The sequence below is a fragment of the Solanum dulcamara genome, chromosome 12 (genome assembly GCF_947179165.1).
Source record: "Solanum dulcamara chromosome 12, daSolDulc1.2, whole genome shotgun sequence".
In the NCBI taxonomy this organism is placed as follows: Eukaryota; Viridiplantae; Streptophyta; class Magnoliopsida; order Solanales; family Solanaceae; genus Solanum; species Solanum dulcamara.
The window spans coordinates 815,578-843,527 of record NC_077248.1 but is presented as its reverse complement, the minus strand read 5'-3'; the positions used below and the strand labels follow the sequence as shown (position 1 = coordinate 843,527).

Below are 27,950 nucleotides of genomic sequence, written 5' to 3'. Positions count from 1 at the left end.
TTGGAGTCTAAAGGGTTTAAGTTGAGTAGGACAAAGACAGAGTACTTAGAGTGCAAGTTCAGTGAGACACCTCAGGAGGTTGGCGTTGAAGTTAGGCTTGGTGCTCAGGCCATCCAAAAGAGAAGTAGTTGCAAGTATCTTGGGTCTATCATGCAAGGCAACGGGGAGATTGACGATGATGTCACACATCGTATTGGGGTAGGGTGGATGAAATGGAGACTCGCTTCCGGAGTGCTATGTGACAAGAATGTGCCACCAAAACTTAAGGGCAAGTTCTACATAGTGGTGGTTAGACCGGCTATGCTGTATGGGGCGGAGTGTTGGCCAGTTAAGACTTCTCACATTCAAAAGATAAAAGTTGCTGAGATGAGAATGCTGAGATGGATGTGTGGGCACACCAGGAGAGACAGGATTAGAAATGAGGCTATTCGGGACAAGGTAGGAGTGGCCTCGGTGGAAGACAAGATGCGGGAAATGCGACTGAGTTGGTATGGACATGTGAAGAGGAGAGACACAGATGCCCCAGTGCGGAGGTGTGAGAGCCTGGCCATGGATGGTTACAGAAGAGGTAGGGGTAGGCCGAAGAAGTATTGGGGAGAGGTGATTAGACAGGACATGGCGCAGTTACAACTTACGGAGGACATGACCTTAGATAGGAGGGTGTGGAGGACCCACATTAGGGTAGAAGGCTAGTTCATAGTCTCTTTATTCTTCTCTATTCATAGGCGTAGTAGTGCATTACGATCTCTTGCGCTTTGACTTCTAATTTCTGTTATTTCTATTATTATTTATTGCTTTCTATGCTTTGATTACTCATTTTTACCTGTGACGCTTTCATTATTTATTTAATCGTTATTTGTTATTTGTATTTATTTATTTGTATTTATTTGTTATCTATTCGTTATTTGTTTGTTGTTTTTCTCATAAAGCTTTTAATTTTCTATTCTTATCTAATATTTTTTTATGCACTTATGCTTTTACTGAGCCGAGGGTCTCCAGGAAACAGCCGTCCTACCTTGGTAGGAGTAAGGTCTGCGTACATTCTACCCTCCCCAGACCCCATGTTGTGGAATTTCACTGGGTTGTTGTTGTTGTTGTTGTTGTTGTTGTTGTTGTTGTTGTATCTTATTAAAAATATTTGTCCCATATTTACTTGATCACTTCTTTTTTTTGGTTTCCCATCCGGTGTCCGGAGTCCGTGGAGTCCCGACTAAATTGGGATCGCGCACTGCAAGGCCCATTTGATGGTGACGCTCCCAACTGGATTTTTTCCATTCTCAGGAATCGAACCCGAGACCTCTGGTTAAGGGTACTTGATCACTTATTAAATCAAGATAGAATTAATTAATTTTTTCCTATTTTACCCCTACAATTAATATGGCTTTTTGAATGTAAACAATTCTCAATACTAGTTATTTCTATACTCTATGTATATTACATTGATATAAACAAAGGGCAAAATAGTAAAGTCTTCCAATGTATTAATGATTTCTTAATCACCGTGCAAAGTTGAAAGTGTCCATCTAATATGGGACGAAGGAAGTATATTACTCGAAGACTTTGAATGAAAATTCAGATAATTAAGTATGATCAACACGTTTGAATAAATTTATGGATTCATAATTTAAAGTTTATAATTTTTGAGAACCGAACTAGTAAATTTCAAATACCAAACTACCTAAAAAAAAAAAAAAAAAAGAAGGTAACATTATATAGTACTTGACTTCTTTTTTTCCCACAACGGCTTGCAATTCAATAGTGAAAAACTGTCAATTTTTTATGAGGAAAAAAATTCCATAACTTTAGTCATTTTGGTCACGTAATTCACTAGAAAAGTTTTCAATCACTTGATTTTTTGTCAATAAATAGAATAAAATTAACAACAATGATCGCAGTAACAGAATCTGTTTGATATTTTTGGATATTTCTATTCAATCAACTTCAATAAGAGCTTATCGTATTCTACTAGAATAGCAAGATTTAGATACATCAAAAAACTTTGGAGTTATTTTTTATACCTATATTCGATAAAAATTCAATTAGATATATTTTTTATGCCAATAATATTGTAAATTATCTGTAATTATATTGTTTTATTATTAGTATATATGCAAAGTTATTCTTGGCAAAAAATATACTATTTGACATTATGTATTATCGATTCGGTTTATCGGTTTTTGGTTTTTAAATAGGCTAAACCAATAACAAATCAATAAGATATTTTTTATCGATTTTCGATTTTCGGTCGTTAATGGTTCGGTTTTCGGTTTACCCAATAAGAAAATGCTCATAAAATAAATATATGACTTCACACTTCTCTAATATTTTTCGGTAAGCCAGTAAATGCTTTGATATACTGAAACAAAAAAGATAATGAGAAATTGCATCAATAAGAGCACATGTAGTACGAAGGCTATAACTACATGTTACAACCAAAACATAATATGGAATTTCTGATGTTAATCAAATTACATACGTTTGCGAACTTGCAAAAGTTACAATTACAAAGTAAAACTAAAATTAAAACCAAACAGTCAAACAAGACAATCTTGAACAATCTTAGTTCTTATTTTAATTTTTAGGTTTTGTGTAAAGACTAAAGCAGCCTAGTGTAAAGTAGAAGTACTGTGAAGACTGTAAGCATACTATTATGTTAAATTATTACTAATATTTAATATTTATGAAGAGTAAAGTAGTATAATACTACTGTCTTAATGAGTTATCAATTTATCCAATAATCCAATACTAAAAATCGATAATGAACTGATAACCCAATAATTATTTTTTTTATAAAATCACGAAGAACCTATTAATCCAATAACCCAATAGAAATAACCCAATAACATTTTTTTTTAGTTCAATTTATTGGTCGGTTCGATTTTTGTACACCCCTACTTAAGAATAAACAAGGACTCAAATAAAGTAACGTATTCAAGTTTATATTTAAACTTTCAGGGAATACATCGACGATCTCTTAAACATGCTAATATATATATATATCACTTAGATACTCAAACTATGGTCTATTCTAATTGAACACATGATAAAATGTTCTTCATTACGTAAATAAGTTAATCACGTAAAATATATTGCATTATTTAATTATATATATATTAGTCTCAATAAGTTATAATAAAAACTCCACACTTATTTTAATTGAGACTAATATGTATAATTAAAAAACAAGACATACTTAATTAATTATCTACGTGATTATTGTATTGAAACACGACTGATATAGAAAGAAACTATTACATCGCACGTGCTTTGACATTTTAGAAAAAATAAAAGGATTTTGTTCAGACACGATATTGACCTTAGTGCTGGGAGGCCCCACATTTGTGGAACAACTCAACAAGAATATATACTACTGCGTATATATGGCCCCCCTTCTATGAGTTGAGAAGTTTTGTTAAAATTGTAATAAGAAATTCATTGGATATTTATAAATAATTGACTGCTGTGACGCTTATGAAAGAGGACTGATCACATAGAAAGATTGATAGGCTTTTTTGGGCTAATAAGTTTCTGATATGGAAATGAGAGAAGAAAGAAAATACTGTTATGAGACATAATATATGTTCGTATACCAAAAGACAAATTTATGAGATTTATTGGGTCAAAGCGGACAACATGTACCATGGATTTTGAGTTATAAAAAATCTTAAATTTCAAATTTTGAATCCCCGACACATCCTTATACTGATAGGGTGCTTTCAATTTCCAATATATTATTATACTATCAAGGAAGCAAGATCCAGTAACGATGGAATTATGGAAAAGAAAAGGTTTTCACGTAAGCCTTAACTTATTATATATAATATAATATAAATCAATCAATCAATTGACTAATATGTGTTTGGAAATCTATTCAATATTCGTGCAATCATAAGCATTATCAATAAATCAAATCATTAAAAACCCTCTATAAGATAATGCTATGATTATAGGCCGGTGTGTAACCCAATAGCATGATCACTTGTCGCACAACGATTAGTTACTTCCCAAAACTCACTCAAACAATCCATATCGTTTGGACATGAATTTGGTGATATCTGGAAAAAAAAGATATTTTGAAAATGGAGAGATGTGCTTCACCTGAAAAAATGTTGCAAAGTAAACTTATTTTGATAAAGTGGTTAGAACTAGCTTTTCAAACTTGAAAAATTCAACTTCTAGTTGGAGTGAAAAAATCAACAATAACGTATAACTAAACAATATTCTGAGAGAAAAAGCAAAAAAAAAAAAAAAAGTTGTATGCCCAAACAGTCTAATAGTTTTTCATTTGCCAAAACAGATACCAATTTGATGAAACAATTGATACTTAGCAAAAAATCAAAAGCTCAACTACTATCCTCCTTCCAATTGAGACAAAAGGATCAAAAGAAGTATTTAGTCAACAGAGGAGGCTGCTTCCAGTAAAAATACTTTACATAATGTACAGACATACTATGCCTTAACGAGTACAGTAATTGATCTAGAAAGAAACCAGTACACTAATGCTCATGCTTGACGCGAGCCTTTAGTATTCCGGGGAGAGGAGGTGAGGTCGGCAACCTGCCTGATGAGTTTGGCACCGATGGATGAGGGATTTGATGCTGAAACATGTTGGCCATACTGGAACTCGGACCTTCACCTCCATCAGCAGATACATTCTGTGGAACAGCACCGTCATTTGGTCTTCCGCAAAAATTCATTGCTTTCAGGATATAATTATCGTCATGAAGCTCAAACGGAGTGCTGGGAATTGGCAAACCACAATTGAATGAGTTAATGAATGTCAATGATGTTCTTGGAATGTCATAGGTTAAAAACATGATTTGACATTGCAAGAAACAGTGGGAGAGACAGAAGTATGTATAACCAATATATAGGACTCAGCCGAGTCAATCCACACTTCCATTGAACCAAAAAGAGTATAGACGTTCCAAGGCCACTAACCTGTTGAAATCGAAATGCACCAGCTGCATATCTTCTGATATTTCCACTTCGACTGTAGCATGAGGACGGGTCTAAAGCACCACAAGAAACATAAGGGGCATTATAACAACAAAATGCTACGACAACAGCATTACAATCTCTATTTTCTATTCAATTCTATTGCTGAAATTTGCAGATGCACACAAATTATAAAATGCCGCAAGAGGACATTAACGAAAAAGCAATGATCCACACTCCCAACAGATGATTCCTTATGAGCAACAACAATAACAACATACACAGTATAATGCCACAAGTGGGGTCTGATGAGGGTAGTGCGTACGCAGACCTTACCCCTACCTTGAGAGGTAAAGAGGTTGTTTTTGATAGTCCCTCAGCTCAAGAAAAAATATAACGGAGATAAGGCTTAAACCAAAATATGCAAAGAGGAAAAGCTAAATGTCATGGACAGATGCCTCCTTTTGTACTAATTCAATAGTAGAACCCCATAAGCCCTGCTAAGGTTAGCGCCAAGTGAAAACAAGGCATGCAGATATGGAGGAAAAGAAACTAATAGAATATGGACATAAGGAATCTAACTTAACCACAAAAGTTTTTTCTTTAAGAAATATTGTGTGGCTATAAACTCAATATGTGAGAATATATACAGAAATTCATCTTCGTTTCAAGCTTCAATCAAAATTCTTGATAGGTTCTATTCTTTTAGATGCACAAAAGCTCTACTCACCTAAGACTAGCACTACTCTTGCATCTTATCTTGGAGTTTTACTGATACTATAAAATCCAACACTAGTAAAAACAAAACAAAACAAAACAAAAAACTATTCAGGTAAAAATTCACATGTTATAACATTTTCAGTAACTAAGCTAATCTTGAGTAGGCGTTGGGACAATATTTCGTTGAACAAGACCAACATACCCAGTGTAATCTCACAAGTGGGGAGTTAGTGTGTATACAGCCTTACCCCTACCTTGTGAAGGTAGAGAGGTTGTTTCCAATAGACCCTCGGCTCAAGTAAAGCATATCAGAATTGGAATGAAAAGGAAACACAGTAAGGAAGATGCCATGTCGAAAATAATGGGGAAAAAAACAGTAGCAACAACATATAATACGATAACTGGAACAAAGGAAACGACGGGTAATTATAAAATCAAAGACTAAGATATTAGGAGAATAATAATAATAATATTGATAAGGAAACTAGGCAACGCTAAACTACATACTAACCTTCTACCCTAATCCTCGACCCCCATATCTTCCTATCTAGGGTCATGTCCTTGGTAAGTTGCAAGTGTGTCACTCCTTCAGCCTACCTCTCCCTCTCCCTCTCCTCACGCCCACCATAGCCAACCTTTCACACCTCACACCTCTTCATTGCAGGACAATATTTCATTTAAGTTGATAAAAATGGTATTGTGAAATTGATTTTGAAAAAGAGTATTTTACATGTTCTCTTCTGTACGAATATGATCTTGTGAAAAGAAATTACAAATAGGGAAAACCTCCACTCTTCTCCTCATTCAGAGAAAGTTATTCTGTATCTGTCTTCTCATTCTTATAAAAAAGTTATCCTTCTGATTTTTATTAGAAAGAAGGGTTATGCTCAAATGTAGGTGAAAAGCAATCAGCTTTAATTAATATCAAATTTGTTTGACCTGAGCAAGGTCAAAAAATTCACTCGAGCTCAAGTACAGCTAAGACAAGTTGAGGAAAGCATATTGCCCCAAGCTTACTTGCCTCGCTTGTAGCTTAACTAATTCCAACAAAAGAATCATGAGATGACATATTAAAGAATGTAATGACTTGTATCAGATATTTAGTAATTTGCTAAACAATACCAATAACAATTGATGATTGTTGAGCATTTACCTGCACTAAAATAAACGGTAAAGCCACCCCACCACTAGGAGCATTGCCTGAGCCATACAACTGTTCATTGCGTTTTATGAGGTTTTGAAGCCCTACATACTATGGAAAAGAAAATACTTCAGTAAAAAGAAGAACAAGGATTACAGGACCATGGTATCATGCATATCAGCATTGTGAAAGACTATCAAACTTATTATCAACATTGAACTAAAGATGGTGCTTAGAGAGAATTCACACTTGATCTTCTAGTTCTTCTAAATAGGCTGCTTTCTTTTCAATCCTATTTCTCAAGCTAAGACGCTCAGTCTGCAGTTAAAATAAACATGAGATTAGATTAAACATAGATCAACTGATGTGTGCCAAATTTGATGGCTCATTGAATGCAATAAAATAAGAGGAAACAGAAAGACAGAGAGAGGGGTAAATATGAAATTGAAAATTTTAAAATCAAACCTTTAGCTCCTCAATATCATTTGCATCAGTTCGTGGTAAACCCTTCCACTGTATTTCCTTTTTATCTTTAGATATGATATCCATAGCCATAAGTACGTTCAGAGCATCATATACTCGTCGTCTGATGTTCTTCTCATCATATTGTTTCTGTCATAATAAAAGGTTCAAACTGATGTTATTGTTGAAAACAAGGAAGTTCAAAATTTATGAACCACGAGGATGGAGAAAAACCTGATCTGGGCATGCAACACTATTGGTAGCATCAGAAAACTCAGCTACAAGTTCATCTGCAACCTAAGCAAGACATTAACTTCTGAGATCAGAAATCCCTTGAAAAGCATATTGTTCAACACAGGAGAATGTAGCAAGCAGAAATCAACCGCAGAAAACTACAAAAAATGCTGGAGTATAATTAAAGTGCAAAATAAATCCTTAGAAGCCAACAACAGAAGTACAACTACCCTTGTATAGTCAAGTCTCTGGGGACAGGTGATGTGGGGATAACAACAACATACTCAATGTAATCCCACAAGTGGTGTAAACCCCTACCTCATGGAGGTGGAGAAGCTGTTTCCGGCTATGTTGCTCGGACTCTCTATAAATTGTGTGTGTGTGTCGGATTTTCCAAAAATAGTGTATATTTGAAGAATCCAACATGAGTGTGGCATCAATTTTGGATAGTCCGAGCAACATAGGCTTTCGAAAGACCCTTGACTAAAGTGCAACAAATCAAAATAGTTATAAAAAGGAAATACGACAGTCAAGAAAACAGTACAAAGGATTTAGAAAAAAGAACAATAACAACAAAATAATGTGATAATTGAAATACAATAGAAACTAGATGGTAACAGATATCAAAAGCAAGATACTAGATGTATAAGGCTAATACTACGACCATCACGGTGCTTTCAGACGGCAGACTCTCACCAAGCCTAATCCCACCGAAAAGTGAGACAAAACTCAACTACCTACTAACCTTCTACTCTCATCTGCGACCTCCATGCCCTCCTATCTAAGATCATGTCCTTGGTGAGCTGAAGTTGCATCATATCCTATCTAATCACCTCTCCCAATACTTCTTCGACCTACCTCTACCTCTCCTATACCCACTATATCCAACCTCTCGCACCTCTTCACTGGAGCATCTGCGTATCTCCTCTTCACATGCCCAAACTATCACAGTCTCGCTTCCATCATCTTCCACCACGAAGGTCACTCCTATAGGTCGTACGGGGATAACTCTTTGAAAATTACATTCCCTAACATCTACAGAATTTCGGGCCAAAAATAGATAACAGTCCAATGAGTCTGGAGTTTACAAGCTAAAAACAAGAACCCTGCTCAAAGAGTTTCTTAACTGATATAATATGTTAAAGTAAGGTGGGCATTCATTAAAATACCCTCTTCTACTTTGAATATGCAATATGAGGCTATATTGAGTGATGCACTTGCTTAAAGAATCACGGTTGAAGTATTTCAGCTTTTTGTGTATAAGGATGTCCTTAAGATTATTTTTTTCCTGAGATTAAGTTACAGAAAATCGATACACCAATTTCTTGAACAATAACTATAGGTTTGATCATAAATCTATTAATTATATAATCCACATCTCAATGCCCATGTCATGGATATTATTAATAACAATATATATCCTGAAGACAGAAAACAACTTCATAACTAGTTCTAAACCTCATTACTAGTTCTAAGGAAGAAAGACTATAAATTCTATGCCCTTGTGAGACATTACTTTGATACCCAAAAGCCATTTAGTGAATCATCACATAATTAATACCCCCTCCATTTCAATTTGTTTGTCCTACTTTCTTTTGTAGCTCTGTGTAAAAAAGAATGCCTCTTTCCTACTTTTTTTTGGCAACTCTTTAATTCCAACTATCCACATGACATGTTTAAACCACAAGATTAAAGGGATTTTGGTACAGTTGACATATCTTTAATTTAAAACCACAAGATTCAAAAGTAGTCTTTACTTTCTTAAACTACATGTTAAGCCAAAGCAGGAAAAACAAAATGAAACGGAGGGAGTAACTATTACATACATTTACCTCTAAAATTTTCTTACCATAGAGAGGGAAAGGCAATTGGAGAACGGTTAAAAGTATTAGTTAGGAAATCCTATGAGGCTCGGACCCTTCATAGTCCTTGTTGCGCCTGGGACCACATGTAAATATACTAGGGGATTCTAAATGATTTATATCCCTTGGAAGTTATGTTCAATTGGGAAAGCCAAAACTCTTGCAAACCAGCCTATATCGACCGAAAGGATTTCGGCGTGGGTGCAGGATCACCACCGAATTTTGTAAGTTTACCTTGGGTGCTTCGACTACATCTATGACCAAGAAGTATTTTATTGATTCGATCATTTGGTTTATGTCATATATACATACGAGATATCTTATGAATAAAATTTCAGATGCTTATAAAGAATTAAATTTTATTAATTTTAGTTCAATAGCATTAATTATCGACATATATACTTATATATCTCGTGAAAATATAAATTTATTTGTTGTATCTGAGAACCTATATAGGCACTTGGATCTATAGCCCCGAAGCCTAAATTTATGTGATAAAGAATCCGACATCTAAATCAACACCCGTAACAAGTAGCCACACCCAAGACAAGTTATGTAGATATAACTGAATGCCAGAAAAAGGAACCAAACTCATCTCAAAGTGACAAGCTATCAATAAAACAGCCATCCACCCAATTATTCACAACTTAGTCGACTTCTCAACGACTAAGACTTCGCTCCTTGCTCCCCTTCCCAAAATGTAGTAGAAGTTACTATCAATTTTTTTGTACATTAAATAAGAATTACAAAGTTAACGTCTCCTATCTGTAGCTCTAGCATAATGAAATGCCTTACCGTAAGAGAAAAGTGAAGTGCCAAACAGCAAACAAGGGAATATGCACAATGTTTCAAGGGTTAAAAACGCATGACCATGGAACCTCCAAATTACCCTAAATATATCCACTGAAGGAAAAACAAAACTTGACATACAATACCTCCACTTAACATGACACATTTCTCAGATGAGAAATCCTATTGAATGGGAGCTTTTGATACCATAAATTCATCCTAAAGGTCAAAATGTGTACACCTATGTGTTTGTATAAGACGTGAAAAATGGAATCAACTCTAAGTTTGATTTTCAATGCTGATAGTGTGGTATTACATAAGGAAAACAATACTAGCATGACACGAGTTAGAAAGGATGGGAGGGTCAGATAAAAAATGTTAGATGGAAGAATCAGAATAAAAATGTTATCTCAAAATATATATAGAAGTTAGCATATTCCTTTGTAGTTTGCTCGCTAGGTGTTGTCAGAACCAGATACCAAACATCAAGTCATCAAAATAAAAAATCATCATTATACAGAGTCATCATAATAGAAAAAATCTAAGTGAGACGCCCACAAATACATTGTACAGACGAGAAAGGGTTTTGAATATATAATAGAAATTGGACAAGTTAAAGGCACAACTATTAAATTGAGTTCGCTGAATCATAGCATCTATTTGTGAAACAGAGATACAGATAAAGAAAACACCAGAAATTTATAAATCACCTAATGTTGAGAACATTATGAATTTTCTCAAGCCAGCTTACCTCATTATACGTAGTTCGTCCTTTGCTTTCCACTTTTTCACAAACTGTAGATAGAAAACAATAGCTTAGTAATTAGTAGGAAGCTGTGTGATACCAGAGCTCAAATAAATAAGAGATACTTGCAAGTTGCAACACAAAAGAAATAAATGATATGTGAAATAAAAGCAACCCCTGTGGCAAAAGTTTAAACATTTCTCCAACGTATAATACTCAAAAGAAGATGAAAACTGATTAAGAGAAAAAACCTTTCATGCTAAACTGTCTGAGTCCTCTACCACTCTTATCCCCTCCAGTAGCGCGCTGAGCTCTTTTCTTTTTCCTGTTACTGACAGGAACTTAGGTAAGTATATGTAAGGAAACATTACTGTAAGAGAAACTATTGACATACACTTTTAACAACTCCATTGTGAGCTCCATGTTAAACAGCATAATGACATTGTAATCTAGCAAATCATCAAATGTGAAGAACAGTGTAACATCACCGCCTATGATGTCTAAACCACAACAATGAACACTTATTGTTTCTTAGACAATATTAAAGGGTCCTTCCATAACTCAGTAGGACCATCACCTTGATAGCAAATATTCTAACAGGTTTACATAAAAAATGTCTGCACACCCTGATCCAGTAACATGAAGCTTGCATAGTCACAGATCAAATTGCTGTGGAGTTGAAAAGACATATCGTGTGTCACTATAGCACTGCATTCCTATAAGCTTTTTGCACTTACTTCTTCTAGTGTATTTCTCCTAATGTTCTAGCATTATCAATTTCCACGAGTCCATGTTATCCATTAGCTCAGTCTTTAACTATGTTGCTCAGGCCCTCCAAAACTGATGCCACACACGTGTCGGATTGTTCAAAAATACACTACTTTTAGAGAATCCGACACACATCCGTTGCAATTTTGAAGAGTCCAAGCAACATAGGTCTTTACGCCATGTCAACGCTTCTTAAACTCAAGATAACTAGCTAATCCAAGTTCCATTATCTCACGGTTTAGCAATTCACCGTCATTCCTCTAGACTAGCATTTCATTTACTTATCGGATAGACTAGTAAAAACAACAGAATATTAGGCTAATCCATGATTTAGTCTGCGTGCCACTTATTGCCTATCCATATTCTTAGCATTTCTCTTCAAATTTTCATCATGCACACATATACCGTCGGATACATATATCCTGAATCAACTTCTACACAAAATAGAGTTCCCATCTTCAAAAAGTTCAAGCAATAAAGATATCATTTTTCTTTCATTATGAAACCAAACAGATAGAAGGGGAGCGTTGGAGTAACTGGTAGAGTTGCTGCCACGTGACCAGGAGGTCACGGTTCAAGCCTTGGAAACAGCCTCTGGCAGAAATGCAAGGCAAGACTGCGTAAAATAACCCTTGTGGTCAGGCACTTCCCGGACCCGCGCATAGCGGGAGCTTAGTGCACCGGGCTGCCCTTTTATGAAACCAAACAGATACCATTAAAACATCAACAAAAGACTCACCCAGCTGTCCCTTGAGATCCTGCATCATCAGCATGAATATCAAGATTGTTTAGCCTAAGAAAAGTGTTGTCACTGGCAGGAGTCGCCATGGCTGCTTCACTTCTGCTCGATGGAGACCCAATACTGCTACTAGTAGAAACCGATTGACCCGAAACAGTAGTTCCCCATGACCTTGTACCCCCACCCCCTCTACCATTACCCCCTCTTGAAACCTCTGAAGGATTCTTTCCCCCATCCTCGAAATTATTCAACATTGCCAATAAATGGCCAATCTACACTTGACCCAGATGGAATTTGCTTGAATTACTAACAATCCTAGCAAAAAGTGAAAAAATTTACAAGAAAAACTTGAATCTTGATAACCCAAATGAGAAACCTGACAAAAAGAGAATTCTGGGTTTTCCAAGCACATGAAAAATTAACAAATTTGACAGAAACCCAATGAAAATTAAGCTAAAAATTTAATATCTGAGGCTTTCATGAATGGATTTTGTTTTTGTTTTTGTTTTTGAAGGTTTAGCAGGATTCTTGATCATACAAAGGCGGCAGGGAGAATAGTTTGTTTCGAGCTTGAGGAAGGAGGGAATTAAGTCCAGGTCTTCTGAAGAATTTATTATTTTTCCATTTAAAGTTTTGGCTTTTTCAAAAAATAAATAAATTCAAGATATATTTTTCAGCACTTGTTATGTGTTATTTGAGTCAAAAAGTTTTTTAGAAATAACTTTTCTATTTCTATCATGTAAGAATAGAATTTGTATACGCTCTAGCATTTTCAGGATTTCATCTATGAAAATTCATTGGGTATGCATTTATTGTTGTTGTTTATTTTTCTATATATTAGAAAAATTATGATTTTCACGTGACTGCTTAAGTTATTTAAGAAATGATTGATTTATCGATATTGGTTACATTGCGTGTCTTTTAATAGTTTACTTGTATTTCTATGTGTCCATTGCATGTCATTCAGCGTTTTGTACAAACAACACATTAGTTTTTCTTTGTTTATTTGTACTTTTGAAGAAGTGTTTCTTCCATTTCTACGTATCAGAAGTGTTTTTATGTTGCTATTGAGGCATTTTAGTAAATTTAAACTATATATTAGAAAAATCATGATTTCGACGTGACTGTTTTAATCATTTAAGAAATGGTTGATTTATTGATGTCATTTAAATTGTATGTCTTCTGATAGTTTACTTAATCTCAACATATCCATTGCATGTCATCCATCGTTGTGTGAGAAACAACGAATTAGCTTTTTCCTTTCTTTGTTTGTAAGCATTTCAACAGGCTTTTGTTAGTGCTTTTGTGTTATTATTGTAGTGTTTTATAGGGGTGGGCATAAAATACGGAATTATCGAATCGAATCGGCTATTTCGGTATTTCGATATTCGATACTTCGATTCAGTATTCAATATCGAAATTTAACATTTTGGTATTTTGGTTTCGATTTCAATATTTATAATTTTTTCGTTCGATATTCGGTATTTACCAAATACCAAAATTATTTCTGTTGGGCCTTATGACTTTTAAACATAAAAGCGCTATTGGCCCATTCCTGTAATTTAGTATGTTTTTCATTCACTACATCCAATTTCAGTAAGCCCAATTGAACAAGGGTTCCTATGCTTCTCTAGAGCAATAGAAATGGCAGAAACTGCTGCATCTCTTTTCTCCTGGAGCCTCTGAAGTGAAGCTTGCTCTTTAGCAATAACAGCTGCTTGACGCTTCTCCAACATCTCTGTAGATTGAACAATTTTTGTCTCAAACTCCTTCTCTTGGTCTTCCAGTTCAGTGAAACGCCTCTTCAAGGACTTCTGAAGCCCATGAAAGTGTTCTTCAAGTTGCTTCCATTGCAAGTTAAGAGTAACAGCACGGTGACTTTCCAACTCAGCCCTTCAGCTTCACGCCTTCACCGCTTCACGCCTCAATCATGCTTCACTGCTTCACGCCGCCTTCACCTTCACCGCTTCACGCCGCCATCCGCTTCACTTGAAGGTAAGTTCTCTTTTCTTCTTCTCTTCCTCTTCCTCTTCCAGTCTTCCTTCACATTCTGTCTCTATTTTCCCCCCAAATAATACGCGTACCCTAAATTCCATTTCAAATAGATTATGAAAAATTTGTCCTTTTTTGAGTTTAGTTGAAAAAAGTGGACAAATATATCTATACACCACGATTTCTGACTTGTGTGTTCTGAAATCTGAACCCATATACGAATTGCTTCTCACTCAGCAAAATACCACACTGACTTGTGTGTTCTGAACCAAGACTCACATATTTGTTGTATTGACATTTTCTGAACCAAGACACATATTTGTTGTATTGACATATTTGCTGTCCTGTTGTATTCCTTCCCATACATCAACTACAGTGGACATCGTGTATTGAGTTTTTGTAAAAGTAAGTTGTATGTTTCCAGTAGCTAAAAGTTGGTGCATTTGACAAGCCAATCTTTGGAACTTCCACTCTGGAGTTATGTTGAAGCAGAGATCACTGTATCAACTCTTAGGCTCTACTCTCTTTAGCTTTCACTTAGTTGGTACATTGCAATTACAATTTGGTACATTACAATAGCTAAAAGTAGCTAAAAGTTGGTACATTCCAGTAGCTAAAAGTTGGTACATTACAATTTTTCTCATGCTTTTAAATAAAATCTTCACATCTTTTATTGTTGCTAATGTGAATATGATGTAGTAACATATTCCGTGTGGACTTCAACTTCAATATGGGATTACCGAATAACGTACCGAACCGAATTTTGATTTGATTACCGAATTACCGAACCGAAGTTTGAAAGTTCGGTATTTGGTATATACTTTGAATTATCAATTACCGAATTATCGAACTCAAACTTTGAAAATACCGAACCGAATACCGAATGCCCAGCCCTATTAGTTTGGTTCGGACCGAAAATCGAAAAGCCGAACCGAATTTTGTAAACCAAACCGACCGAACTCCGAGCCCTATCTGTAAGAACTTAATTGGATATAAACTATAAAATCTATGGAGGCACTTTTGTTGACATCCGTTGTTTTTTTATATTTTATCTTTTGTTCTTACTTTGTTTCTTTTGAAAGTTGTTTGTGTATAGATATTTCATTTGGTACATCTTGATTAATGTGCTTAAGCTCCTATAATATTCAATGCCCTGTCCACTTTTGTATATAGATGCATTTATTTGTGAAATGTGATTTAGATAGCTTCATTTTTCGGACTTGAGTTTCAGTTTTGTATGCTGAATGTGGGCTTTTGTGTCTTACAGAGTTCAAAGTCATCATATATCAGCAATGCCTCACAGAGCTCGGCCTATGACAGGTCTCCTGCTGTTTACTGGACTTAATGTTGTTTTGGTCTCAACAATAACTCCTGTCTATGATTTCGTATGCTTCCATCCATATTGGGAAAGAAGAGTAAGACTTGTTATCATCATATCGACAATCAAACTGAAAACTATTCTTTGTTTCAGCACTCATAGGCTTGTATTAGTGCTTTTCCGTTTCTTCCTTGTTTATAATTCTCTGGCCAAGTTATTTCCCGTGATGAGACATTTATTGGTGTAAATGTTCATAGCACTCGTAAGTATTTTTGCCTTCTTTGCATGAATCATACAATTATCATCTACATGTTCCAAGTTGCTGCAGCTTTAGTGCAGCAGTTGATTATGTTACTGATTAAGTTGCTTTTAGTAAACCAACACCTTTGAGTGTGAGTAGGTTTAGCAGAGGGTTCTCTTTAAGATTTGATAATTTGAAGTAGATTTCAATTTCTCTGAACTTTTCCTCACTACCTGAACTCTAATTCAAATTAAATGCTCTAATTTCAGTGTTTTACTTTGTCTTTGTCCTCTTTCTCCCATATTACTGATAACTTATTTTCTAAATCTATTTCAGAGAGAGCATCGGCGTCAGGAACGTGAAGCAGCTTTGAGAAGTTCAACATCTGCTTGAGTCTGATATCAAGGTCGGAGATTCTGTATAGCAGATTATCTTAATTTAACTTGGTCACGGGAGAAAACCGACTTATATTAAGATAAAGTATTTAAAGAAACGGAGGAAGTTAAGTTGGAGCCCTACACGTGCTTCTGGGTTTTTTGCTGCACACAAGTTTTTGTGTTTCCCCTAGTTCATATGGAGTCACAATTTCAAGTTGAGCAAGTATTGAGCTGGCTTATGAAAGAAAGATCAAGACTATGCATCTTACTAGCATACTTTTTTTTTTTTTTTTTTTGAGGAAACCATTGTTGTTCCATCTATATTGGTGAGTGTTTGGCTGTCTGAATTTGGAAGTAAGAGAACTGAAAGATCTTGGGTTGTTCCACATTTCTTAATCTTGATGCTTACCATGTATTTAGAGGCGTAGAGCATAGTGCTAGATCGTTTTCGAGACTGATTAGTGCTCTTTTGCTTTGATGCAAGGCTATTGACAACGTTCATTGTACTTATTAATCTTACAAGAAATTGGAAGGCTTTCATACTTAGCATAACCCTCTTCATTTTAGTTTAATCACAATTTCGTTTTTACTCTTTTTTCTGATTAGTAAAAGAGATGTGTTGAACCTGGGTGCCAATCTAGTTTCCACTTTATCTTTCTCTGTAACAGATAAAGTTAGAAGATTTCTTATCCATATGAAAAATATTGCATAAAGTTCATATTGATCTTTGATAAATTGTAAACAACCTCTCTATTTCTGAAGGTATTTCTCAAGGTATGGGTAAGGCCACGTACACATTACCTTCCTCAGGCCCCACTAGGGGGATTACACCGAGTATGTCGTCGTTGGTTTTGTGATGGAAATTGCACTTGACACAGATATAGTGATGGATCCTAAAAGGGATTTCAGCATATAAAGAAGCTAAGGAAATTTCCGAAAAATTGGGTTCATATAAACCCCTTTTTTTCGAAACACAGTTTACACCAAGTTACAATAATGACATTGATACACCTTAAATCCATGAAGAGCAAGAATAGCATCATGGAAAACCCAGTTAAAGAGAGGAAATTGATGATATCTGTCAAGTATTCATCCTGCAACTAATGCATAATTTGAATGCTTGAAGAATAAAGATATCATCTACTCTAACAAGTCAGACAGAAATGTCTTCCGAAATGGATCAGACATTAACAACATGTTTTCCAATGTTCTATTTGGAAATACATTGTCAGCTTTCATTCTATCAACAATTCCATAACAAGGAGCTTTGGCATTGATATAGGCTTGAATAAGACACTCGAACTGGCGACTTCGACAAACATATCTAGCTTGTCTCATTTTGTAAAATATCTTCTCAGAATTATGAACGTCCCCTCTCTTTGCATATTCTTCCATCACAACCATATAAGAAGTAAATTTTGGTTTCAAGTAAGTATGTTGTGTAGCTATTTGCAAAGTGGAGTCTGCTTTCTCCACTTCTCCTGCTTTAATATAAAGTCTTATAAGGCCATCCCAAGTTAATGGCCCGACCGGGCAGCCACTCTCTGACATCCGCTTGACGAGATCTTTTCCTTTGGCCAACATCTTATGACTTGCATAAATACACAATAGAGGATAATAATGCTTCGATGTAAGATATTTTCCTTCTTTTAACATCTTATCAAAGACAGCTTCTGCTTCCTCAATTTTATGCAGCTTTCCAAAAGCTTCAATAGCAGTCATGCAATCAACAGTCCGTGCATTAGGCTCACATAGTTGCCAGATTCTGCGCACATCATCAACCTTTTTAAGATCTGCATAAAGAGCAAGCACATGACGACAGACCATATGGTTTTCCTCTATCTCTCCTTCCATTTGTTTGAGTACATTTTCCGCCTTTCCTACAAGACCACCAAAGATATAATGCTTTGCAATGATGCTTTTTGTATACATTTTAGGTTCCATCCCTTCAGCCTTCATGGTCTCAACAATTTGCTCCATTCCAGCAATATCGTTAGATTGACCCTTAGCATCTATAAGTATTTGGTAAATGAAGTCAGTTGGCTTAACGTTTTCTTTTTCCATTAGCAAGAGAACATCCGCAATCTTCTTTTTATCATTCTGCTTATTATATAGAAGGAGCAAGTGACTGCAAGCAAAGCTTGTGAGTGGGAATCCAAGGTCCCTCATTTTGTTAAATATCTCCTCAGATTTCTTCATGTAACCTTTAGAAGCACAATTGGCCAATAGACTTAGATAAACAATTTCAGATCTGAAAGACTTCGGTACTCTCTCCACATAAGTTTCTGCCTTGTGTAGACCATGGACTTTGGCAATTAAATCAACACGAGAAGCATATTCTTTATCAGTAAAATTGCCTTTCAACTCCAACCACTCAGAGAGCTGCCAAGAGAAGGAAATTAACATAGTTAACAGCGACATAGCAAATCAATAGACTAATCAAATGCTACAGCTCTTATTGAATTATTGTTACATGAAGCTCAAACAAGTGCATCACTCCAAAACCAAATCCGATGAGTAATAAACATGAGTTATTGGAAATTTTGCTCTCCTAACCATAATACTTAATCTTTCTCATATAAGTCATTTCTAACAAATTCATTTGCAAACATAAACCGAAATGGCAACTCAAAAGAAACAAAAGATCTACTACACAAAATCTTCAATATAGCCAAGAGGACAAGAAGGAAAAGCCCAAAACAACCTATGTTAAAGTGCATAGACCAGGAAGTATCCAACAAAGAGGCCAGATATAAAACTATCAGCAGATGCAATAAAGAAGTAAGAACTAAGTAGAAACCAGTAAGTGGCTTTTACCATGAAAATATTTTTCGATCTCCCAAACAGGCTTTCCAAAAGAAATTCAATTATTTTCAAGAAAAACTCTTCTTCCACTCTCGACACACTTGCAAAAATCTTTCAAAAAACTTACAATTACCCAAACACGCTTTCTTCTTGCACAAAGTTTTTCCCAAATAGTTTTCACAAAACGTTTTTAAAAAATCGTCCAAATGACTATATCTCTCATCTTTCTCGACTCTGTCCTTTAAAAAGACAAGAAAACATAATGTCAACTCATTTACAGGTACTTACGGCCCTTACCGATATTAGTATTATCATGCTAGCATTATCCTATTTTTCAATTGTATTGATACTGCTGTGTCTTGTACTTTGGTTAGCTTTACTGTTTTTATTATCAGTACTTTTCTTATCTTCAATATTTTCATCATAGCGTTTTCCTTTGAGAAAGAAAATTAAAAAAAAAGAAGTTATGATGAAAATATTGAAGTCATAGCTTTTGACTCTTGCATTTCTTTCAAACCTGTTCTGAAAAACAATTTTCTTGAGCTGAGGGTCTTATCGGAAACAACCTCTCAACCCCACAAAGGTGGAGGAAAAGGTATATGTATACCCCACCCTCTCCAGACCCCACTTGTGGGATCATACTCGGTATGTTGTTGTCTATTTACAAGGTACTTAGGTGTATAAGTATCCAAAGCAGGTGGTCGTGCTTTAAGCTATTTTTTAGTGAATTTGAAAGACCCACATGAATTACCCACACCTTTATCTCACCCGTTCTACAGGGTACGTCAAGGCAAGTGAATGATTCACTCGTCTGATGTAACAACAAATAGTTAAAATCAACATTTTAATTTTCCATATCGTATCCAAAGAATCTAGTCCAAAGAGAAAAGACTCACAATGAAACGTGATTTGATAAATAAGACGCCCAAAACCAAAAAAAAAAAACACAACCAGCAAAGAGTTCTGGAGCAATTTTGTTCATTTAGCATGTAGTTTGTAAAGATCCTTCTGTCTCCAGGCTTCTCAAGAAAGAAGACCATCAAAAAAAGGTTTCAGATCTTATTATGACCAAAAAAGATTTAAAACCATTAATTAAAACAGAATGATTCAGGATAGAATGCCAGTAGTAATTAGGGAAGATTTGCTTATATGTACCACCTCAAACTAGTTGTAATATCTCTATCTAAAGGGAGATGCAGCTTGTGCCATATACTGAATTATAGGATAACCATTTATGTTGTCAAGTCTCCAAGCTTCATTAATTTTATTTGCCTAAGCATTGTTCAAACTGGAATACAAGTGAACTTGTAAATAGTGACACTATAAATGAACAGGAAATAAAGGTCAAATGACATGTCTGATCAAACATAAAACCAAAAAGAATACCTGCAACGCCCTCTTATACATGTGTCCTCTACGAAGATATCTCATCATGAAACTTATTTCTGTTCTTGTCAAATCATCTCCCTTTTCAATCCATTCATCCATAACTCTATCAAGAGATAGAGCAGGTGCAGCTGTAATAGCTTTTAACAATTCCATGGTAACTTTTTTTCTCAGAGATTCTGCTTGTCTATCATCAGACTCGCTGTCAGACAACTCTAATTTGTCGTGAGGCATTTCCACATCTTCACCATCAACGTCAGCCTCAGAGAGCTCAGCCTCTACATTTGTCTCTAGCATGCCTTCGGTTACAGTAGGACCCATGAGCTCTGAGAACTCATCGTCCAAGTTACTATCTTTCTCACTACTGCTCTTTCTGCCAACCAAAGAAGAGAGAAGTTTTTGACAACCCAAGAACAATTTGGAAGAATCATGTGCCGTCTTGCGGAATCCCCTAAAAGAAAGATATCGATTCGATATTTCATTTGAAATCCCTTCACTGTTTCCTTCTGAATATCTATCAGTTACTTTGTTCGTCGTACAACTAATTCGAGAAGATCTTGATATAAATCCTTGTTTCCTGGAATACATGAACAATTCATCCATTACTTTTCCATAATTTAAGTCAGAAAAGCTTTCTATTGAGAGACAAAAAATACATACAGATCACAGAACCGAGCAAATATAAAATCTCGAGGCCAATTTATGTCCTACACAAATTTTAATATGTTATAGCTTTCTTACGACATGTTTCTGCGATGAAATTTCCAATTAAAAGTGGAAAATACACAAGAATTTCTTTCCTGTTTGTATCACCAAATTATGACACTAATGAAACAAGACGATTCACTTTCCCTAGACACTGTAACTTGCATTTCCTACTTAGAATACAAATTCATTTCACCAATTCCAACCTACATTTTCTTACAGGACACTTCAAGTAGAGCATTCTAAATACTTCCATAAAAATCCTCTCCCCTCCCATATAAATAGTTACCCGAAAAGGTGATTGCATATGTTAATGTGATTCTCCAAAAGAATCTCCAATAAAATAAAGTACAAAGAACCTTTTTTTCCCACAGTTATGGTGTCGGGGCAGCTTGCCCGACCTGCTAGCTCCCACGAGCACAAGTACTATCCACCAATGCTCGGACAAATGGGAAGCACAAATAACGTTTCTAGTAGTGAAAGATAGAGGCTTTTAATCACAAGGAACAAAAATTGTATAGAACCCCAAAATGCAGCAAAATATGTAAATGGAGAAAAGGAGAAAGATCACTTGGAGAACAGACGGAATCTACAATGCAATTAAAAAAAGCACAAAGAACATCTTTCTTTTTTAACCAACACAAGTATTGGATCCATCGAGATAAAAAAACTAACAAAAAAAAACTATTGGAACAAACCCCAAAATGCAGCAAAATATGTAAAAGGAGAAAGATTACTTGAGGGAAGAAGATGATCGACGAAGCGCCCACATACTGATTTTCACAATTCTTGATTTGGGGACAACCAATGGATTATTGACAGCCTTAAACCCTAAACCCCTATTGCATTTTCATTCTCTTTCTTCCATTTTACCTGAAAAATATTTTTTAGTTTTTTTTAAAAATAATTTTAATATATATTTTCTAAACACAAGGATGTAATGATTTATTTAAAATCATAAATTTCGAAAGTTTTTCTTTTATTTATTTTTTAAACTTGTGCTCAATCAAATAAGTTTAAATAAAATGGTGATAAGTATTTTGTAGATTTAATCTAATCCCCTTTTAACTTGTCCGGATATTTAATTTAGATATTCTAACTAAGTTTGTTTCAATTGAATATCTTAATTCCTAATAAAATGTTTCAATTAGACACTTTTGTTTCAAAGTTTAGATTTTTTGTGTGTATTTTTATTCGTCTATTATGTAGTTATATCCACATAAAATATATCATCTTCTTTAATTATACACATTCGTCTCAATAAGTTGTAGAACCCCAGAATTTTTTGTAATGACCCGTTAGGTCATTTTGAGAACGAGTCCTCAAACTTTAATAAAATACCTTTCTGTAAATTTAAATTGGGAATATTTGTTTTTTTTTATTATAGTTAATTAGTTGATGAGTGATTTTAGATAATTAATTTAGTTGATGGGCTAAATTGATAATTTTTTTTAAGACCCTATTCTATTTTGCTCATATAAACTAAGTTAAGTTGGTGAATTTAACATTGATTTAGAATATAATTTGAGAAAAAAAATGAGTAAGAAACCGATAGAAACAGTTACGGAAGCAAAGCCATAAGGGTTTCGTTGAGAAAATAGCTTCAGGTACCTAGGATATCTCTTCCTATAATTTTTTTTTAGAAATTAGTAGTGGTATATTAATGGGTAGAAGTTTCATGACTAGGCAATCCGTGTAGGTAATGATTGATAAAGTTGACATTCTTATAGGAAAATTATAAGTTTTGAGTCTTTCTTTTTCACTTCTTTGTTCCCTACTCATTTTAAATTAAATATTGGGATTACTTTCTCCTAATGCTATGCCACCCCAAACAAAGAATTGGAGAAATTTTAGGTTTATGCAAATTTATACAGGTTATTGGTTTTGAAATCTCTTTATTTTTCTCTCATAATTTGGAATGGGGTCAAAATTGTGTAGGTACTCCGAATTTATTTATCCATGGTGAATATATATATATATATATATATATAAATTGTGTAGGTACTCCGAATTTATTTATCCATGGTGAATATATATATATATATATATTGGTGTATTTAGAGAATTTGAGACTTAATCCTAGGCTTAAAATTTAGAAAATATAATATTTGATTTATTAATTGACATCAAGATTTGAAAACTTGATTGTAGATTTGTGTGAGTTTTGGGTCTAGGCTGGACATGGGTATTGTTAGTTTCAAAATTTTATTGTGGTTATTTATTTGATTAGATTATACTTATTTGGAGGCCTAACGAAAAGGGAAGGCTCAAGTCCCGAGTAATTGCTTGATTATTGGAGGCAAGTGAATTTCTAAACCTCAGTTTAAGCTTGCAGATGCTTGTATTTCCATGTTATGTGTACTGGGGAGTAATGAGAATTGGACTGGGTTATTGGCTGTATGATTGGCCTTAAAAATGGAGATGAGGGGTATAAAATGGTGATCTAATGACATGTATTGGTGGAATTGACATGTTGTGATTATGAATTTATTTTGGACATGTGAAATGACTATGTTGATGTGAGATAGGAAAATTATTATTGTTGTCATGTTATTATCGTGAATTATATGAACATGAATTGATTGTATTGATTCTGACATATTGTATTGAGACTAAAAATGATATGAAATAAAAAGGGTCGGGCCACACGCTCCGTGGCAGGTATTATGAAATAAAGGAGTCGGGTCACACACTTCGTGGCAGGTATTATGAAACAAAGGGGCCGGGCACACGCTCTGTGACAGATTTTATAAAATAAAGGGGTTGGTCCATACGCTCTGTGGCAGGATATATATATATTGAGGGGATGGGCCACACGCTTCGTGGCAGGTTACATGGACAGAAATGTCCCCCATGGGTTCCGAACTGTAATTCAGTGGATGTGTACCGATAGGACATACATGCATCATCTCATTGCATTGCATCACATTTTGTTGATATTTGTGAATTCGTGTTTACCCCTTTATTGCTCTCTATATATGCTGAACTTGACTTGATATGATTCATTGATGAGACTATTGATGAGTATTCGTGGACTGTATTACTGTTATTATTGTACAAGTGTAGAGTTGAGCTGGTTTTATGTAGGTTGTAGTTAAGGAGGTTCGGTTGGGAGGACAGGAGTACTTGTATCTATTGAGCTTTTCTTAGTTTTAGTTGTCCACTTGCTGAGTACCGTGTTGTTTGGTACTCACCCCTTACTTCTACACTTGTGTAGGTTGTGAGCCCGGACCTACGTGATCTCCTACTGTTTTCTACTACATCCGAGGCTATCATTCCGAGTGTTGAGGTAGCTATTACATCCATCTAGCGGACACCTCTTACTCTTTTATTATGTTTTAGTCCTATTCTAGAGACAAAGACATTGAGACTATATTTTCTTTCATACTTCGATAATGTATTAGTGGCTTGTATACGTGACAACCAGTCTTGGAGAATTTGATATTATTTATTTGTCTTTGAATAAGTTAAACCTCGTTTTATCTCAATTACTTCCGCATTCACTTTCCGTTGTGTTTTAGGCTGACTTATCTCGGTGGGTTGAGATAAGTGCCATCACACCCGTATTTGGATCGTGACATTTTCAACTTAAGGTTGATGTGTATATATAATTAAAAGGGATGATATATTTGATGTGATTATCTTAACTACCTGATAAGTGAATAAACTACGATTAAAAGTTTTTTTTTTTTTGAAATTTAACTCAAAAGCATCTAATTGAAATACTTTATTATGAGTTGAATTGGATTAGAACCTTTTGTTACCTTATACTCTAATTAAAAGAATGAAATGAACAACTCCTATCTAAACTTGCTCAAGAGTTAGTTAAATTTGGCGCCTTTTTCCCCCTATATTACTTTTGTTTCTTTAATGGATTCTAATATTCCATGCAATAAGGTTGCCATCAAATTTGAATCGTTTTTAATGAAATATAAATAATGTAATTTTTTATCAAAGAAAATTCAAACAAATAATCAAATTACATAAGGAAGTGATATTCACCAAAAATATTCTTCTTGTTGCGTCGCTTATAAAATGCTCCTAAACCTCTCTGAAGCATCGCCGGGGCTATTGGAGTTATTCCCAGGTCGTTATGGACGCTACGATGAAAGAATCAAATAAAATTCAACACGGACCCCCGGCACCTAAAAATTTTGTGGGCTATCACACACGAAAAACTGGAAAAGTCGCCTAATTCCTATTGCATTGCCAATAAAATTCCCTATAACCTCTCTAAAGAACCATCGGGGATACTAGAGTCCTTTCCTAGCTTGTTACGGACGCTACTATGGAAGAATCCAAGAAAATTCAGCCCGGACCCCCGGCATCTAAAAAATCTGTGGGCTAACACACACAAAAAACTGACAAAATTGCCTAATTCCTGTTGCGTCGCACAAAAAATTCTCCTAAACCTCTCTAAAGCACCGCCGGGGCTACTGGAGTAGTTTGTCAGGTCGTTACGGATGCTACTATGGAAGAATCCAAGAAAATTCAACTCGCACCCCCGACACCTAAAACATCTGTGGGCTAGCTAACACACACGAAAAACTAGCAAAATTACCTAATTCCTATTGCGTCGCCAATAAAATTCCCCTAAACCCCTCTAATGCGCCTCCGGGGCTACTAGAGTCGTTCCCTAGGTTGTTACGGACTCTACTATTGAAGAATCCAATAAAATTCGATCCAGACCCCTGCACCAAAAAAATCCGTGAGCTAACACACTAAAAACTCGCAAAATCACCTAATTCCTATTTCATCACAAATAAAATGCTCCTAAACCCCTCTAAAGTGCCTCTTTGCTACTGGAGTCGTTCCCCAGGTCGTTACGGACGCTACTATGGAAGAATTCAAGAAAATTCGACCCGGACCCCTGACACCTAAAAAATCCATGAGCTAACACACACAAAAAATTAGCAAAATCTCATAATACCTATTGCGTCGCCAATAAAATGCTCCTAAACCCCTCTAAAGCACCATCGGGGCTACTGGAGTCTTTTTCTAGGTCGTTACGGATGCTACTATGGAAGAATTTAAGAAAATTCAACCCGAACCTTCGACACCTAAGAAATTTGTGGGCTAACACACACAAAAACTAGCAAAATTGCTTAATTCCTATTGTGTCGCCAATAAAATACTCCTAAAACCGTCTAAAGTGCCGCCAGAGCTATTAGAGTCGTTCCTCAGGTCGTAATCGATGATTCTATAGAATAATCCAAGAAAATGCGACCCAGACCACCGATGCCTAAAATATCTGTGGGCTAACACACACGAAAAACTGGCAAAATTGACTAACTCCAATTGCTTCGCCAATAAAATACTCCAAAATCCCTCTAAAGCGACGCCGAGGCTACTGGAATCGTTCCCAAGGTCGTTATGGACGCTACTATGGAAGAATCCAAGAAAATTCGACCCGGAGCCCCGACACCTAAAAATTATGTCGGCTAACACTCACGAAAAATTGGCAAAATCTCCTAATTTCTATTGTGTCACCAATAGAATGCTTCTAAACCCCTCTAAAGCGCCGCCGGGGCTACTGGAGTCGTTCCCCAGGTCTTTACGGATGCTATTATGGAAAAATCCAATAAAATTCGACTCGAACCCCCGATACCTAAAAAAGTCGTGGGCTAACACACACGAAAAACTGGCAAAATCGCTTAAGTCCTATTGCGTTGCCAATAAAATGCTCCTAAACCCCTCAAAAGAGCTACTGGGCTACTGGAATTGTTTTCCAGTTCGTTACGGATACTACTATAGAATCATCCAAGAAAATTCGACCTGGACCCCCGGCACCTAAAAAATATGTGGGCTAACACACACGAAAAACTGGCAAAATAGCCTAATTATAGTTGCGTCGCCAATAAAATGCTCCTAAACCCTTATAAAGTGCCACCAAGACTCCTGGTATTGTTGTCTAGGTCATTACAGACGCTACTATGGAAGAATCTACGAAAATTCGACCTGGACCACTGGCACCTAAAAAATCTATGGGCTAACACACACGAAAAATCGTCAAAATTATCTAATTCCTGTTGCGTCGCCAATAAAATGCTCCTAAACCCCTTTAATGTGCCTCTGGGGCTATTGGAGTCGTTCCTTAGGAAATTACGGACGCTAGTATTGAAAAATCCAAGAAAATTCAACCAGGCCCCCCTGCACCAAAAAAATATGTGGGCTAACACACACGAAAAACTCACTAAATCGCCTAATTCCTATTTCGTCACCAATAAAATGCTTCTAAACCCCTCTAAAGTGCCGCCATAGCTACTGGAGTCATTCTCCAGGTCATTAAGGATGCTACTATAGATGAATCCAAGAAAATTTGACTCGGACCCCCGACATGTAAAAAATCTGTGGTCTAACATACACGAAAAATTGGCAAAATCGCCTAATTCCTATTGCGTCGCTAATAAAATGCTCCTAAACCCCTCTAAAATGCCACCGGAGCTACTGTTATTGTTTCTTAGGTAGTTACAGATGCTACTATGGAAGAATCCAAAAAAATTCGACCTGGACCCCCGACACCTAAAAAATCTGTGGGCTAACACATACGAAAAACTGTCAAAATGTCCTAATTCCTGTTGCGTCGCTAATAAAATGCTCTTAAACCCCTCTATTGCGCCTCCGGGGCTACTGGAGTCGTTCCCTAGGTCATTACGGATGCTACTATTGAAGAATCTAAGAAAATTCAACCCGGACCCTCTGCACCAAAAAAATCTGTGAGCTAACAC

At 35.6% G+C, this 27,950-nt stretch overlaps 3 protein-coding genes across 4 annotated transcripts; 1 reads left to right on the top strand and 2 right to left on the bottom strand.

Annotated features, from left to right (window-relative positions):
- Nucleotides 1-4,241: 4,241 nt before the first annotated feature.
- LOC129877218 (transcription factor-like protein DPB) lies at nt 4,242-13,062 on the bottom strand. Of its 2 annotated transcripts, none has more exons than XM_055952704.1 (9): nt 12,399-13,062; nt 11,143-11,222; nt 10,898-10,941; nt 7,496-7,558; nt 7,265-7,411; nt 7,049-7,117; nt 6,812-6,910; nt 4,942-5,012; nt 4,242-4,740 (listed from the first exon to the last, which is right to left on the bottom strand). In XM_055952704.1, exons 1-9 carry the CDS (start codon nt 12,650-12,652, stop codon nt 4,497-4,499), a joined length of 1,071 nt encoding a protein of 356 aa, XP_055808679.1. In that variant the 5' UTR covers nt 12,653-13,062; the 3' UTR covers nt 4,242-4,496. The 2 variants fall into 2 exon arrangements, with proteins under 2 accessions (XP_055808679.1, XP_055808680.1); XM_055952705.1 differs by having other exon boundaries at nt 11,143-11,216; nt 12,399-13,057.
- A 920-nt stretch (nt 13,063-13,982) lies between these two features.
- LOC129877628 (uncharacterized) lies at nt 13,983-16,878 on the top strand. The gene is made up of 3 exons (XM_055953153.1): nt 13,983-14,393; nt 15,658-15,805; nt 16,286-16,878. Exons 2-3 carry the CDS (start codon nt 15,683-15,685, stop codon nt 16,340-16,342), a joined length of 180 nt encoding a protein of 59 aa, XP_055809128.1. The 5' UTR covers nt 13,983-14,393; nt 15,658-15,682; the 3' UTR covers nt 16,343-16,878.
- A 332-nt stretch (nt 16,879-17,210) lies between these two features.
- Nucleotides 17,211-22,089, bottom strand: LOC129877556 (pentatricopeptide repeat-containing protein At1g80270, mitochondrial-like). Its single transcript, XM_055953072.1, has 3 exons — nt 21,960-22,089; nt 20,518-21,094; nt 17,211-18,708 (listed from the first exon to the last, which is right to left on the bottom strand). Exons 1-3 carry the CDS (start codon nt 21,992-21,994, stop codon nt 17,467-17,469), a joined length of 1,854 nt encoding a protein of 617 aa, XP_055809047.1. The 5' UTR covers nt 21,995-22,089; the 3' UTR covers nt 17,211-17,466.
- Between the last annotated feature and the right edge of the window lie 5,861 nt (nt 22,090-27,950).

Coding starts and splice junctions, on each gene's coding strand:
- LOC129877556 (XM_055953072.1), bottom strand. CDS start 21,994: ATGTGGGCGCTTCGTCGATCATCTTCTTCCCTCAA. Junction 21,095..21,959: donor CGATCATCTTCTTCCCTCAA/GTAATCTTTCTC, acceptor CATGTATTCCAG/GAAACAAGGATTTATATCAA. Junction 18,709..20,517: donor TGTATAAGAGGGCGTTGCAG/GTATTCTTTTTG, acceptor TTCTCTTGGCAG/CTCTCTGAGTGGTTGGAGTT.
- LOC129877218 (XM_055952704.1), bottom strand. CDS start 12,652: ATGTTGAATAATTTCGAGGATGGGGGAAAGAATCCTTCAGAGGTTTCA. Junction 7,118..7,264: donor ATGATATTGAGGAGCTAAAG/GTTTGATTTTAA, acceptor TTTTAACTGCAG/ACTGAGCGTCTTAGCTTGAG. Junction 5,013..6,811: donor TACCGTTTATTTTAGTGCAG/GTAAATGCTCAA, acceptor GTGGTGCTTTAG/ACCCGTCCTCATGCTACAGT.
- LOC129877628 (XM_055953153.1), top strand. CDS start 15,683: ATGCCTCACAGAGCTCGGCCTATGACAGGTCTCCTGCTGTTTACTGGA. Junction 15,806..16,285: donor ATCCATATTGGGAAAGAAGA/GTAAGACTTGTT, acceptor AATCTATTTCAG/AGAGAGCATCGGCGTCAGGA.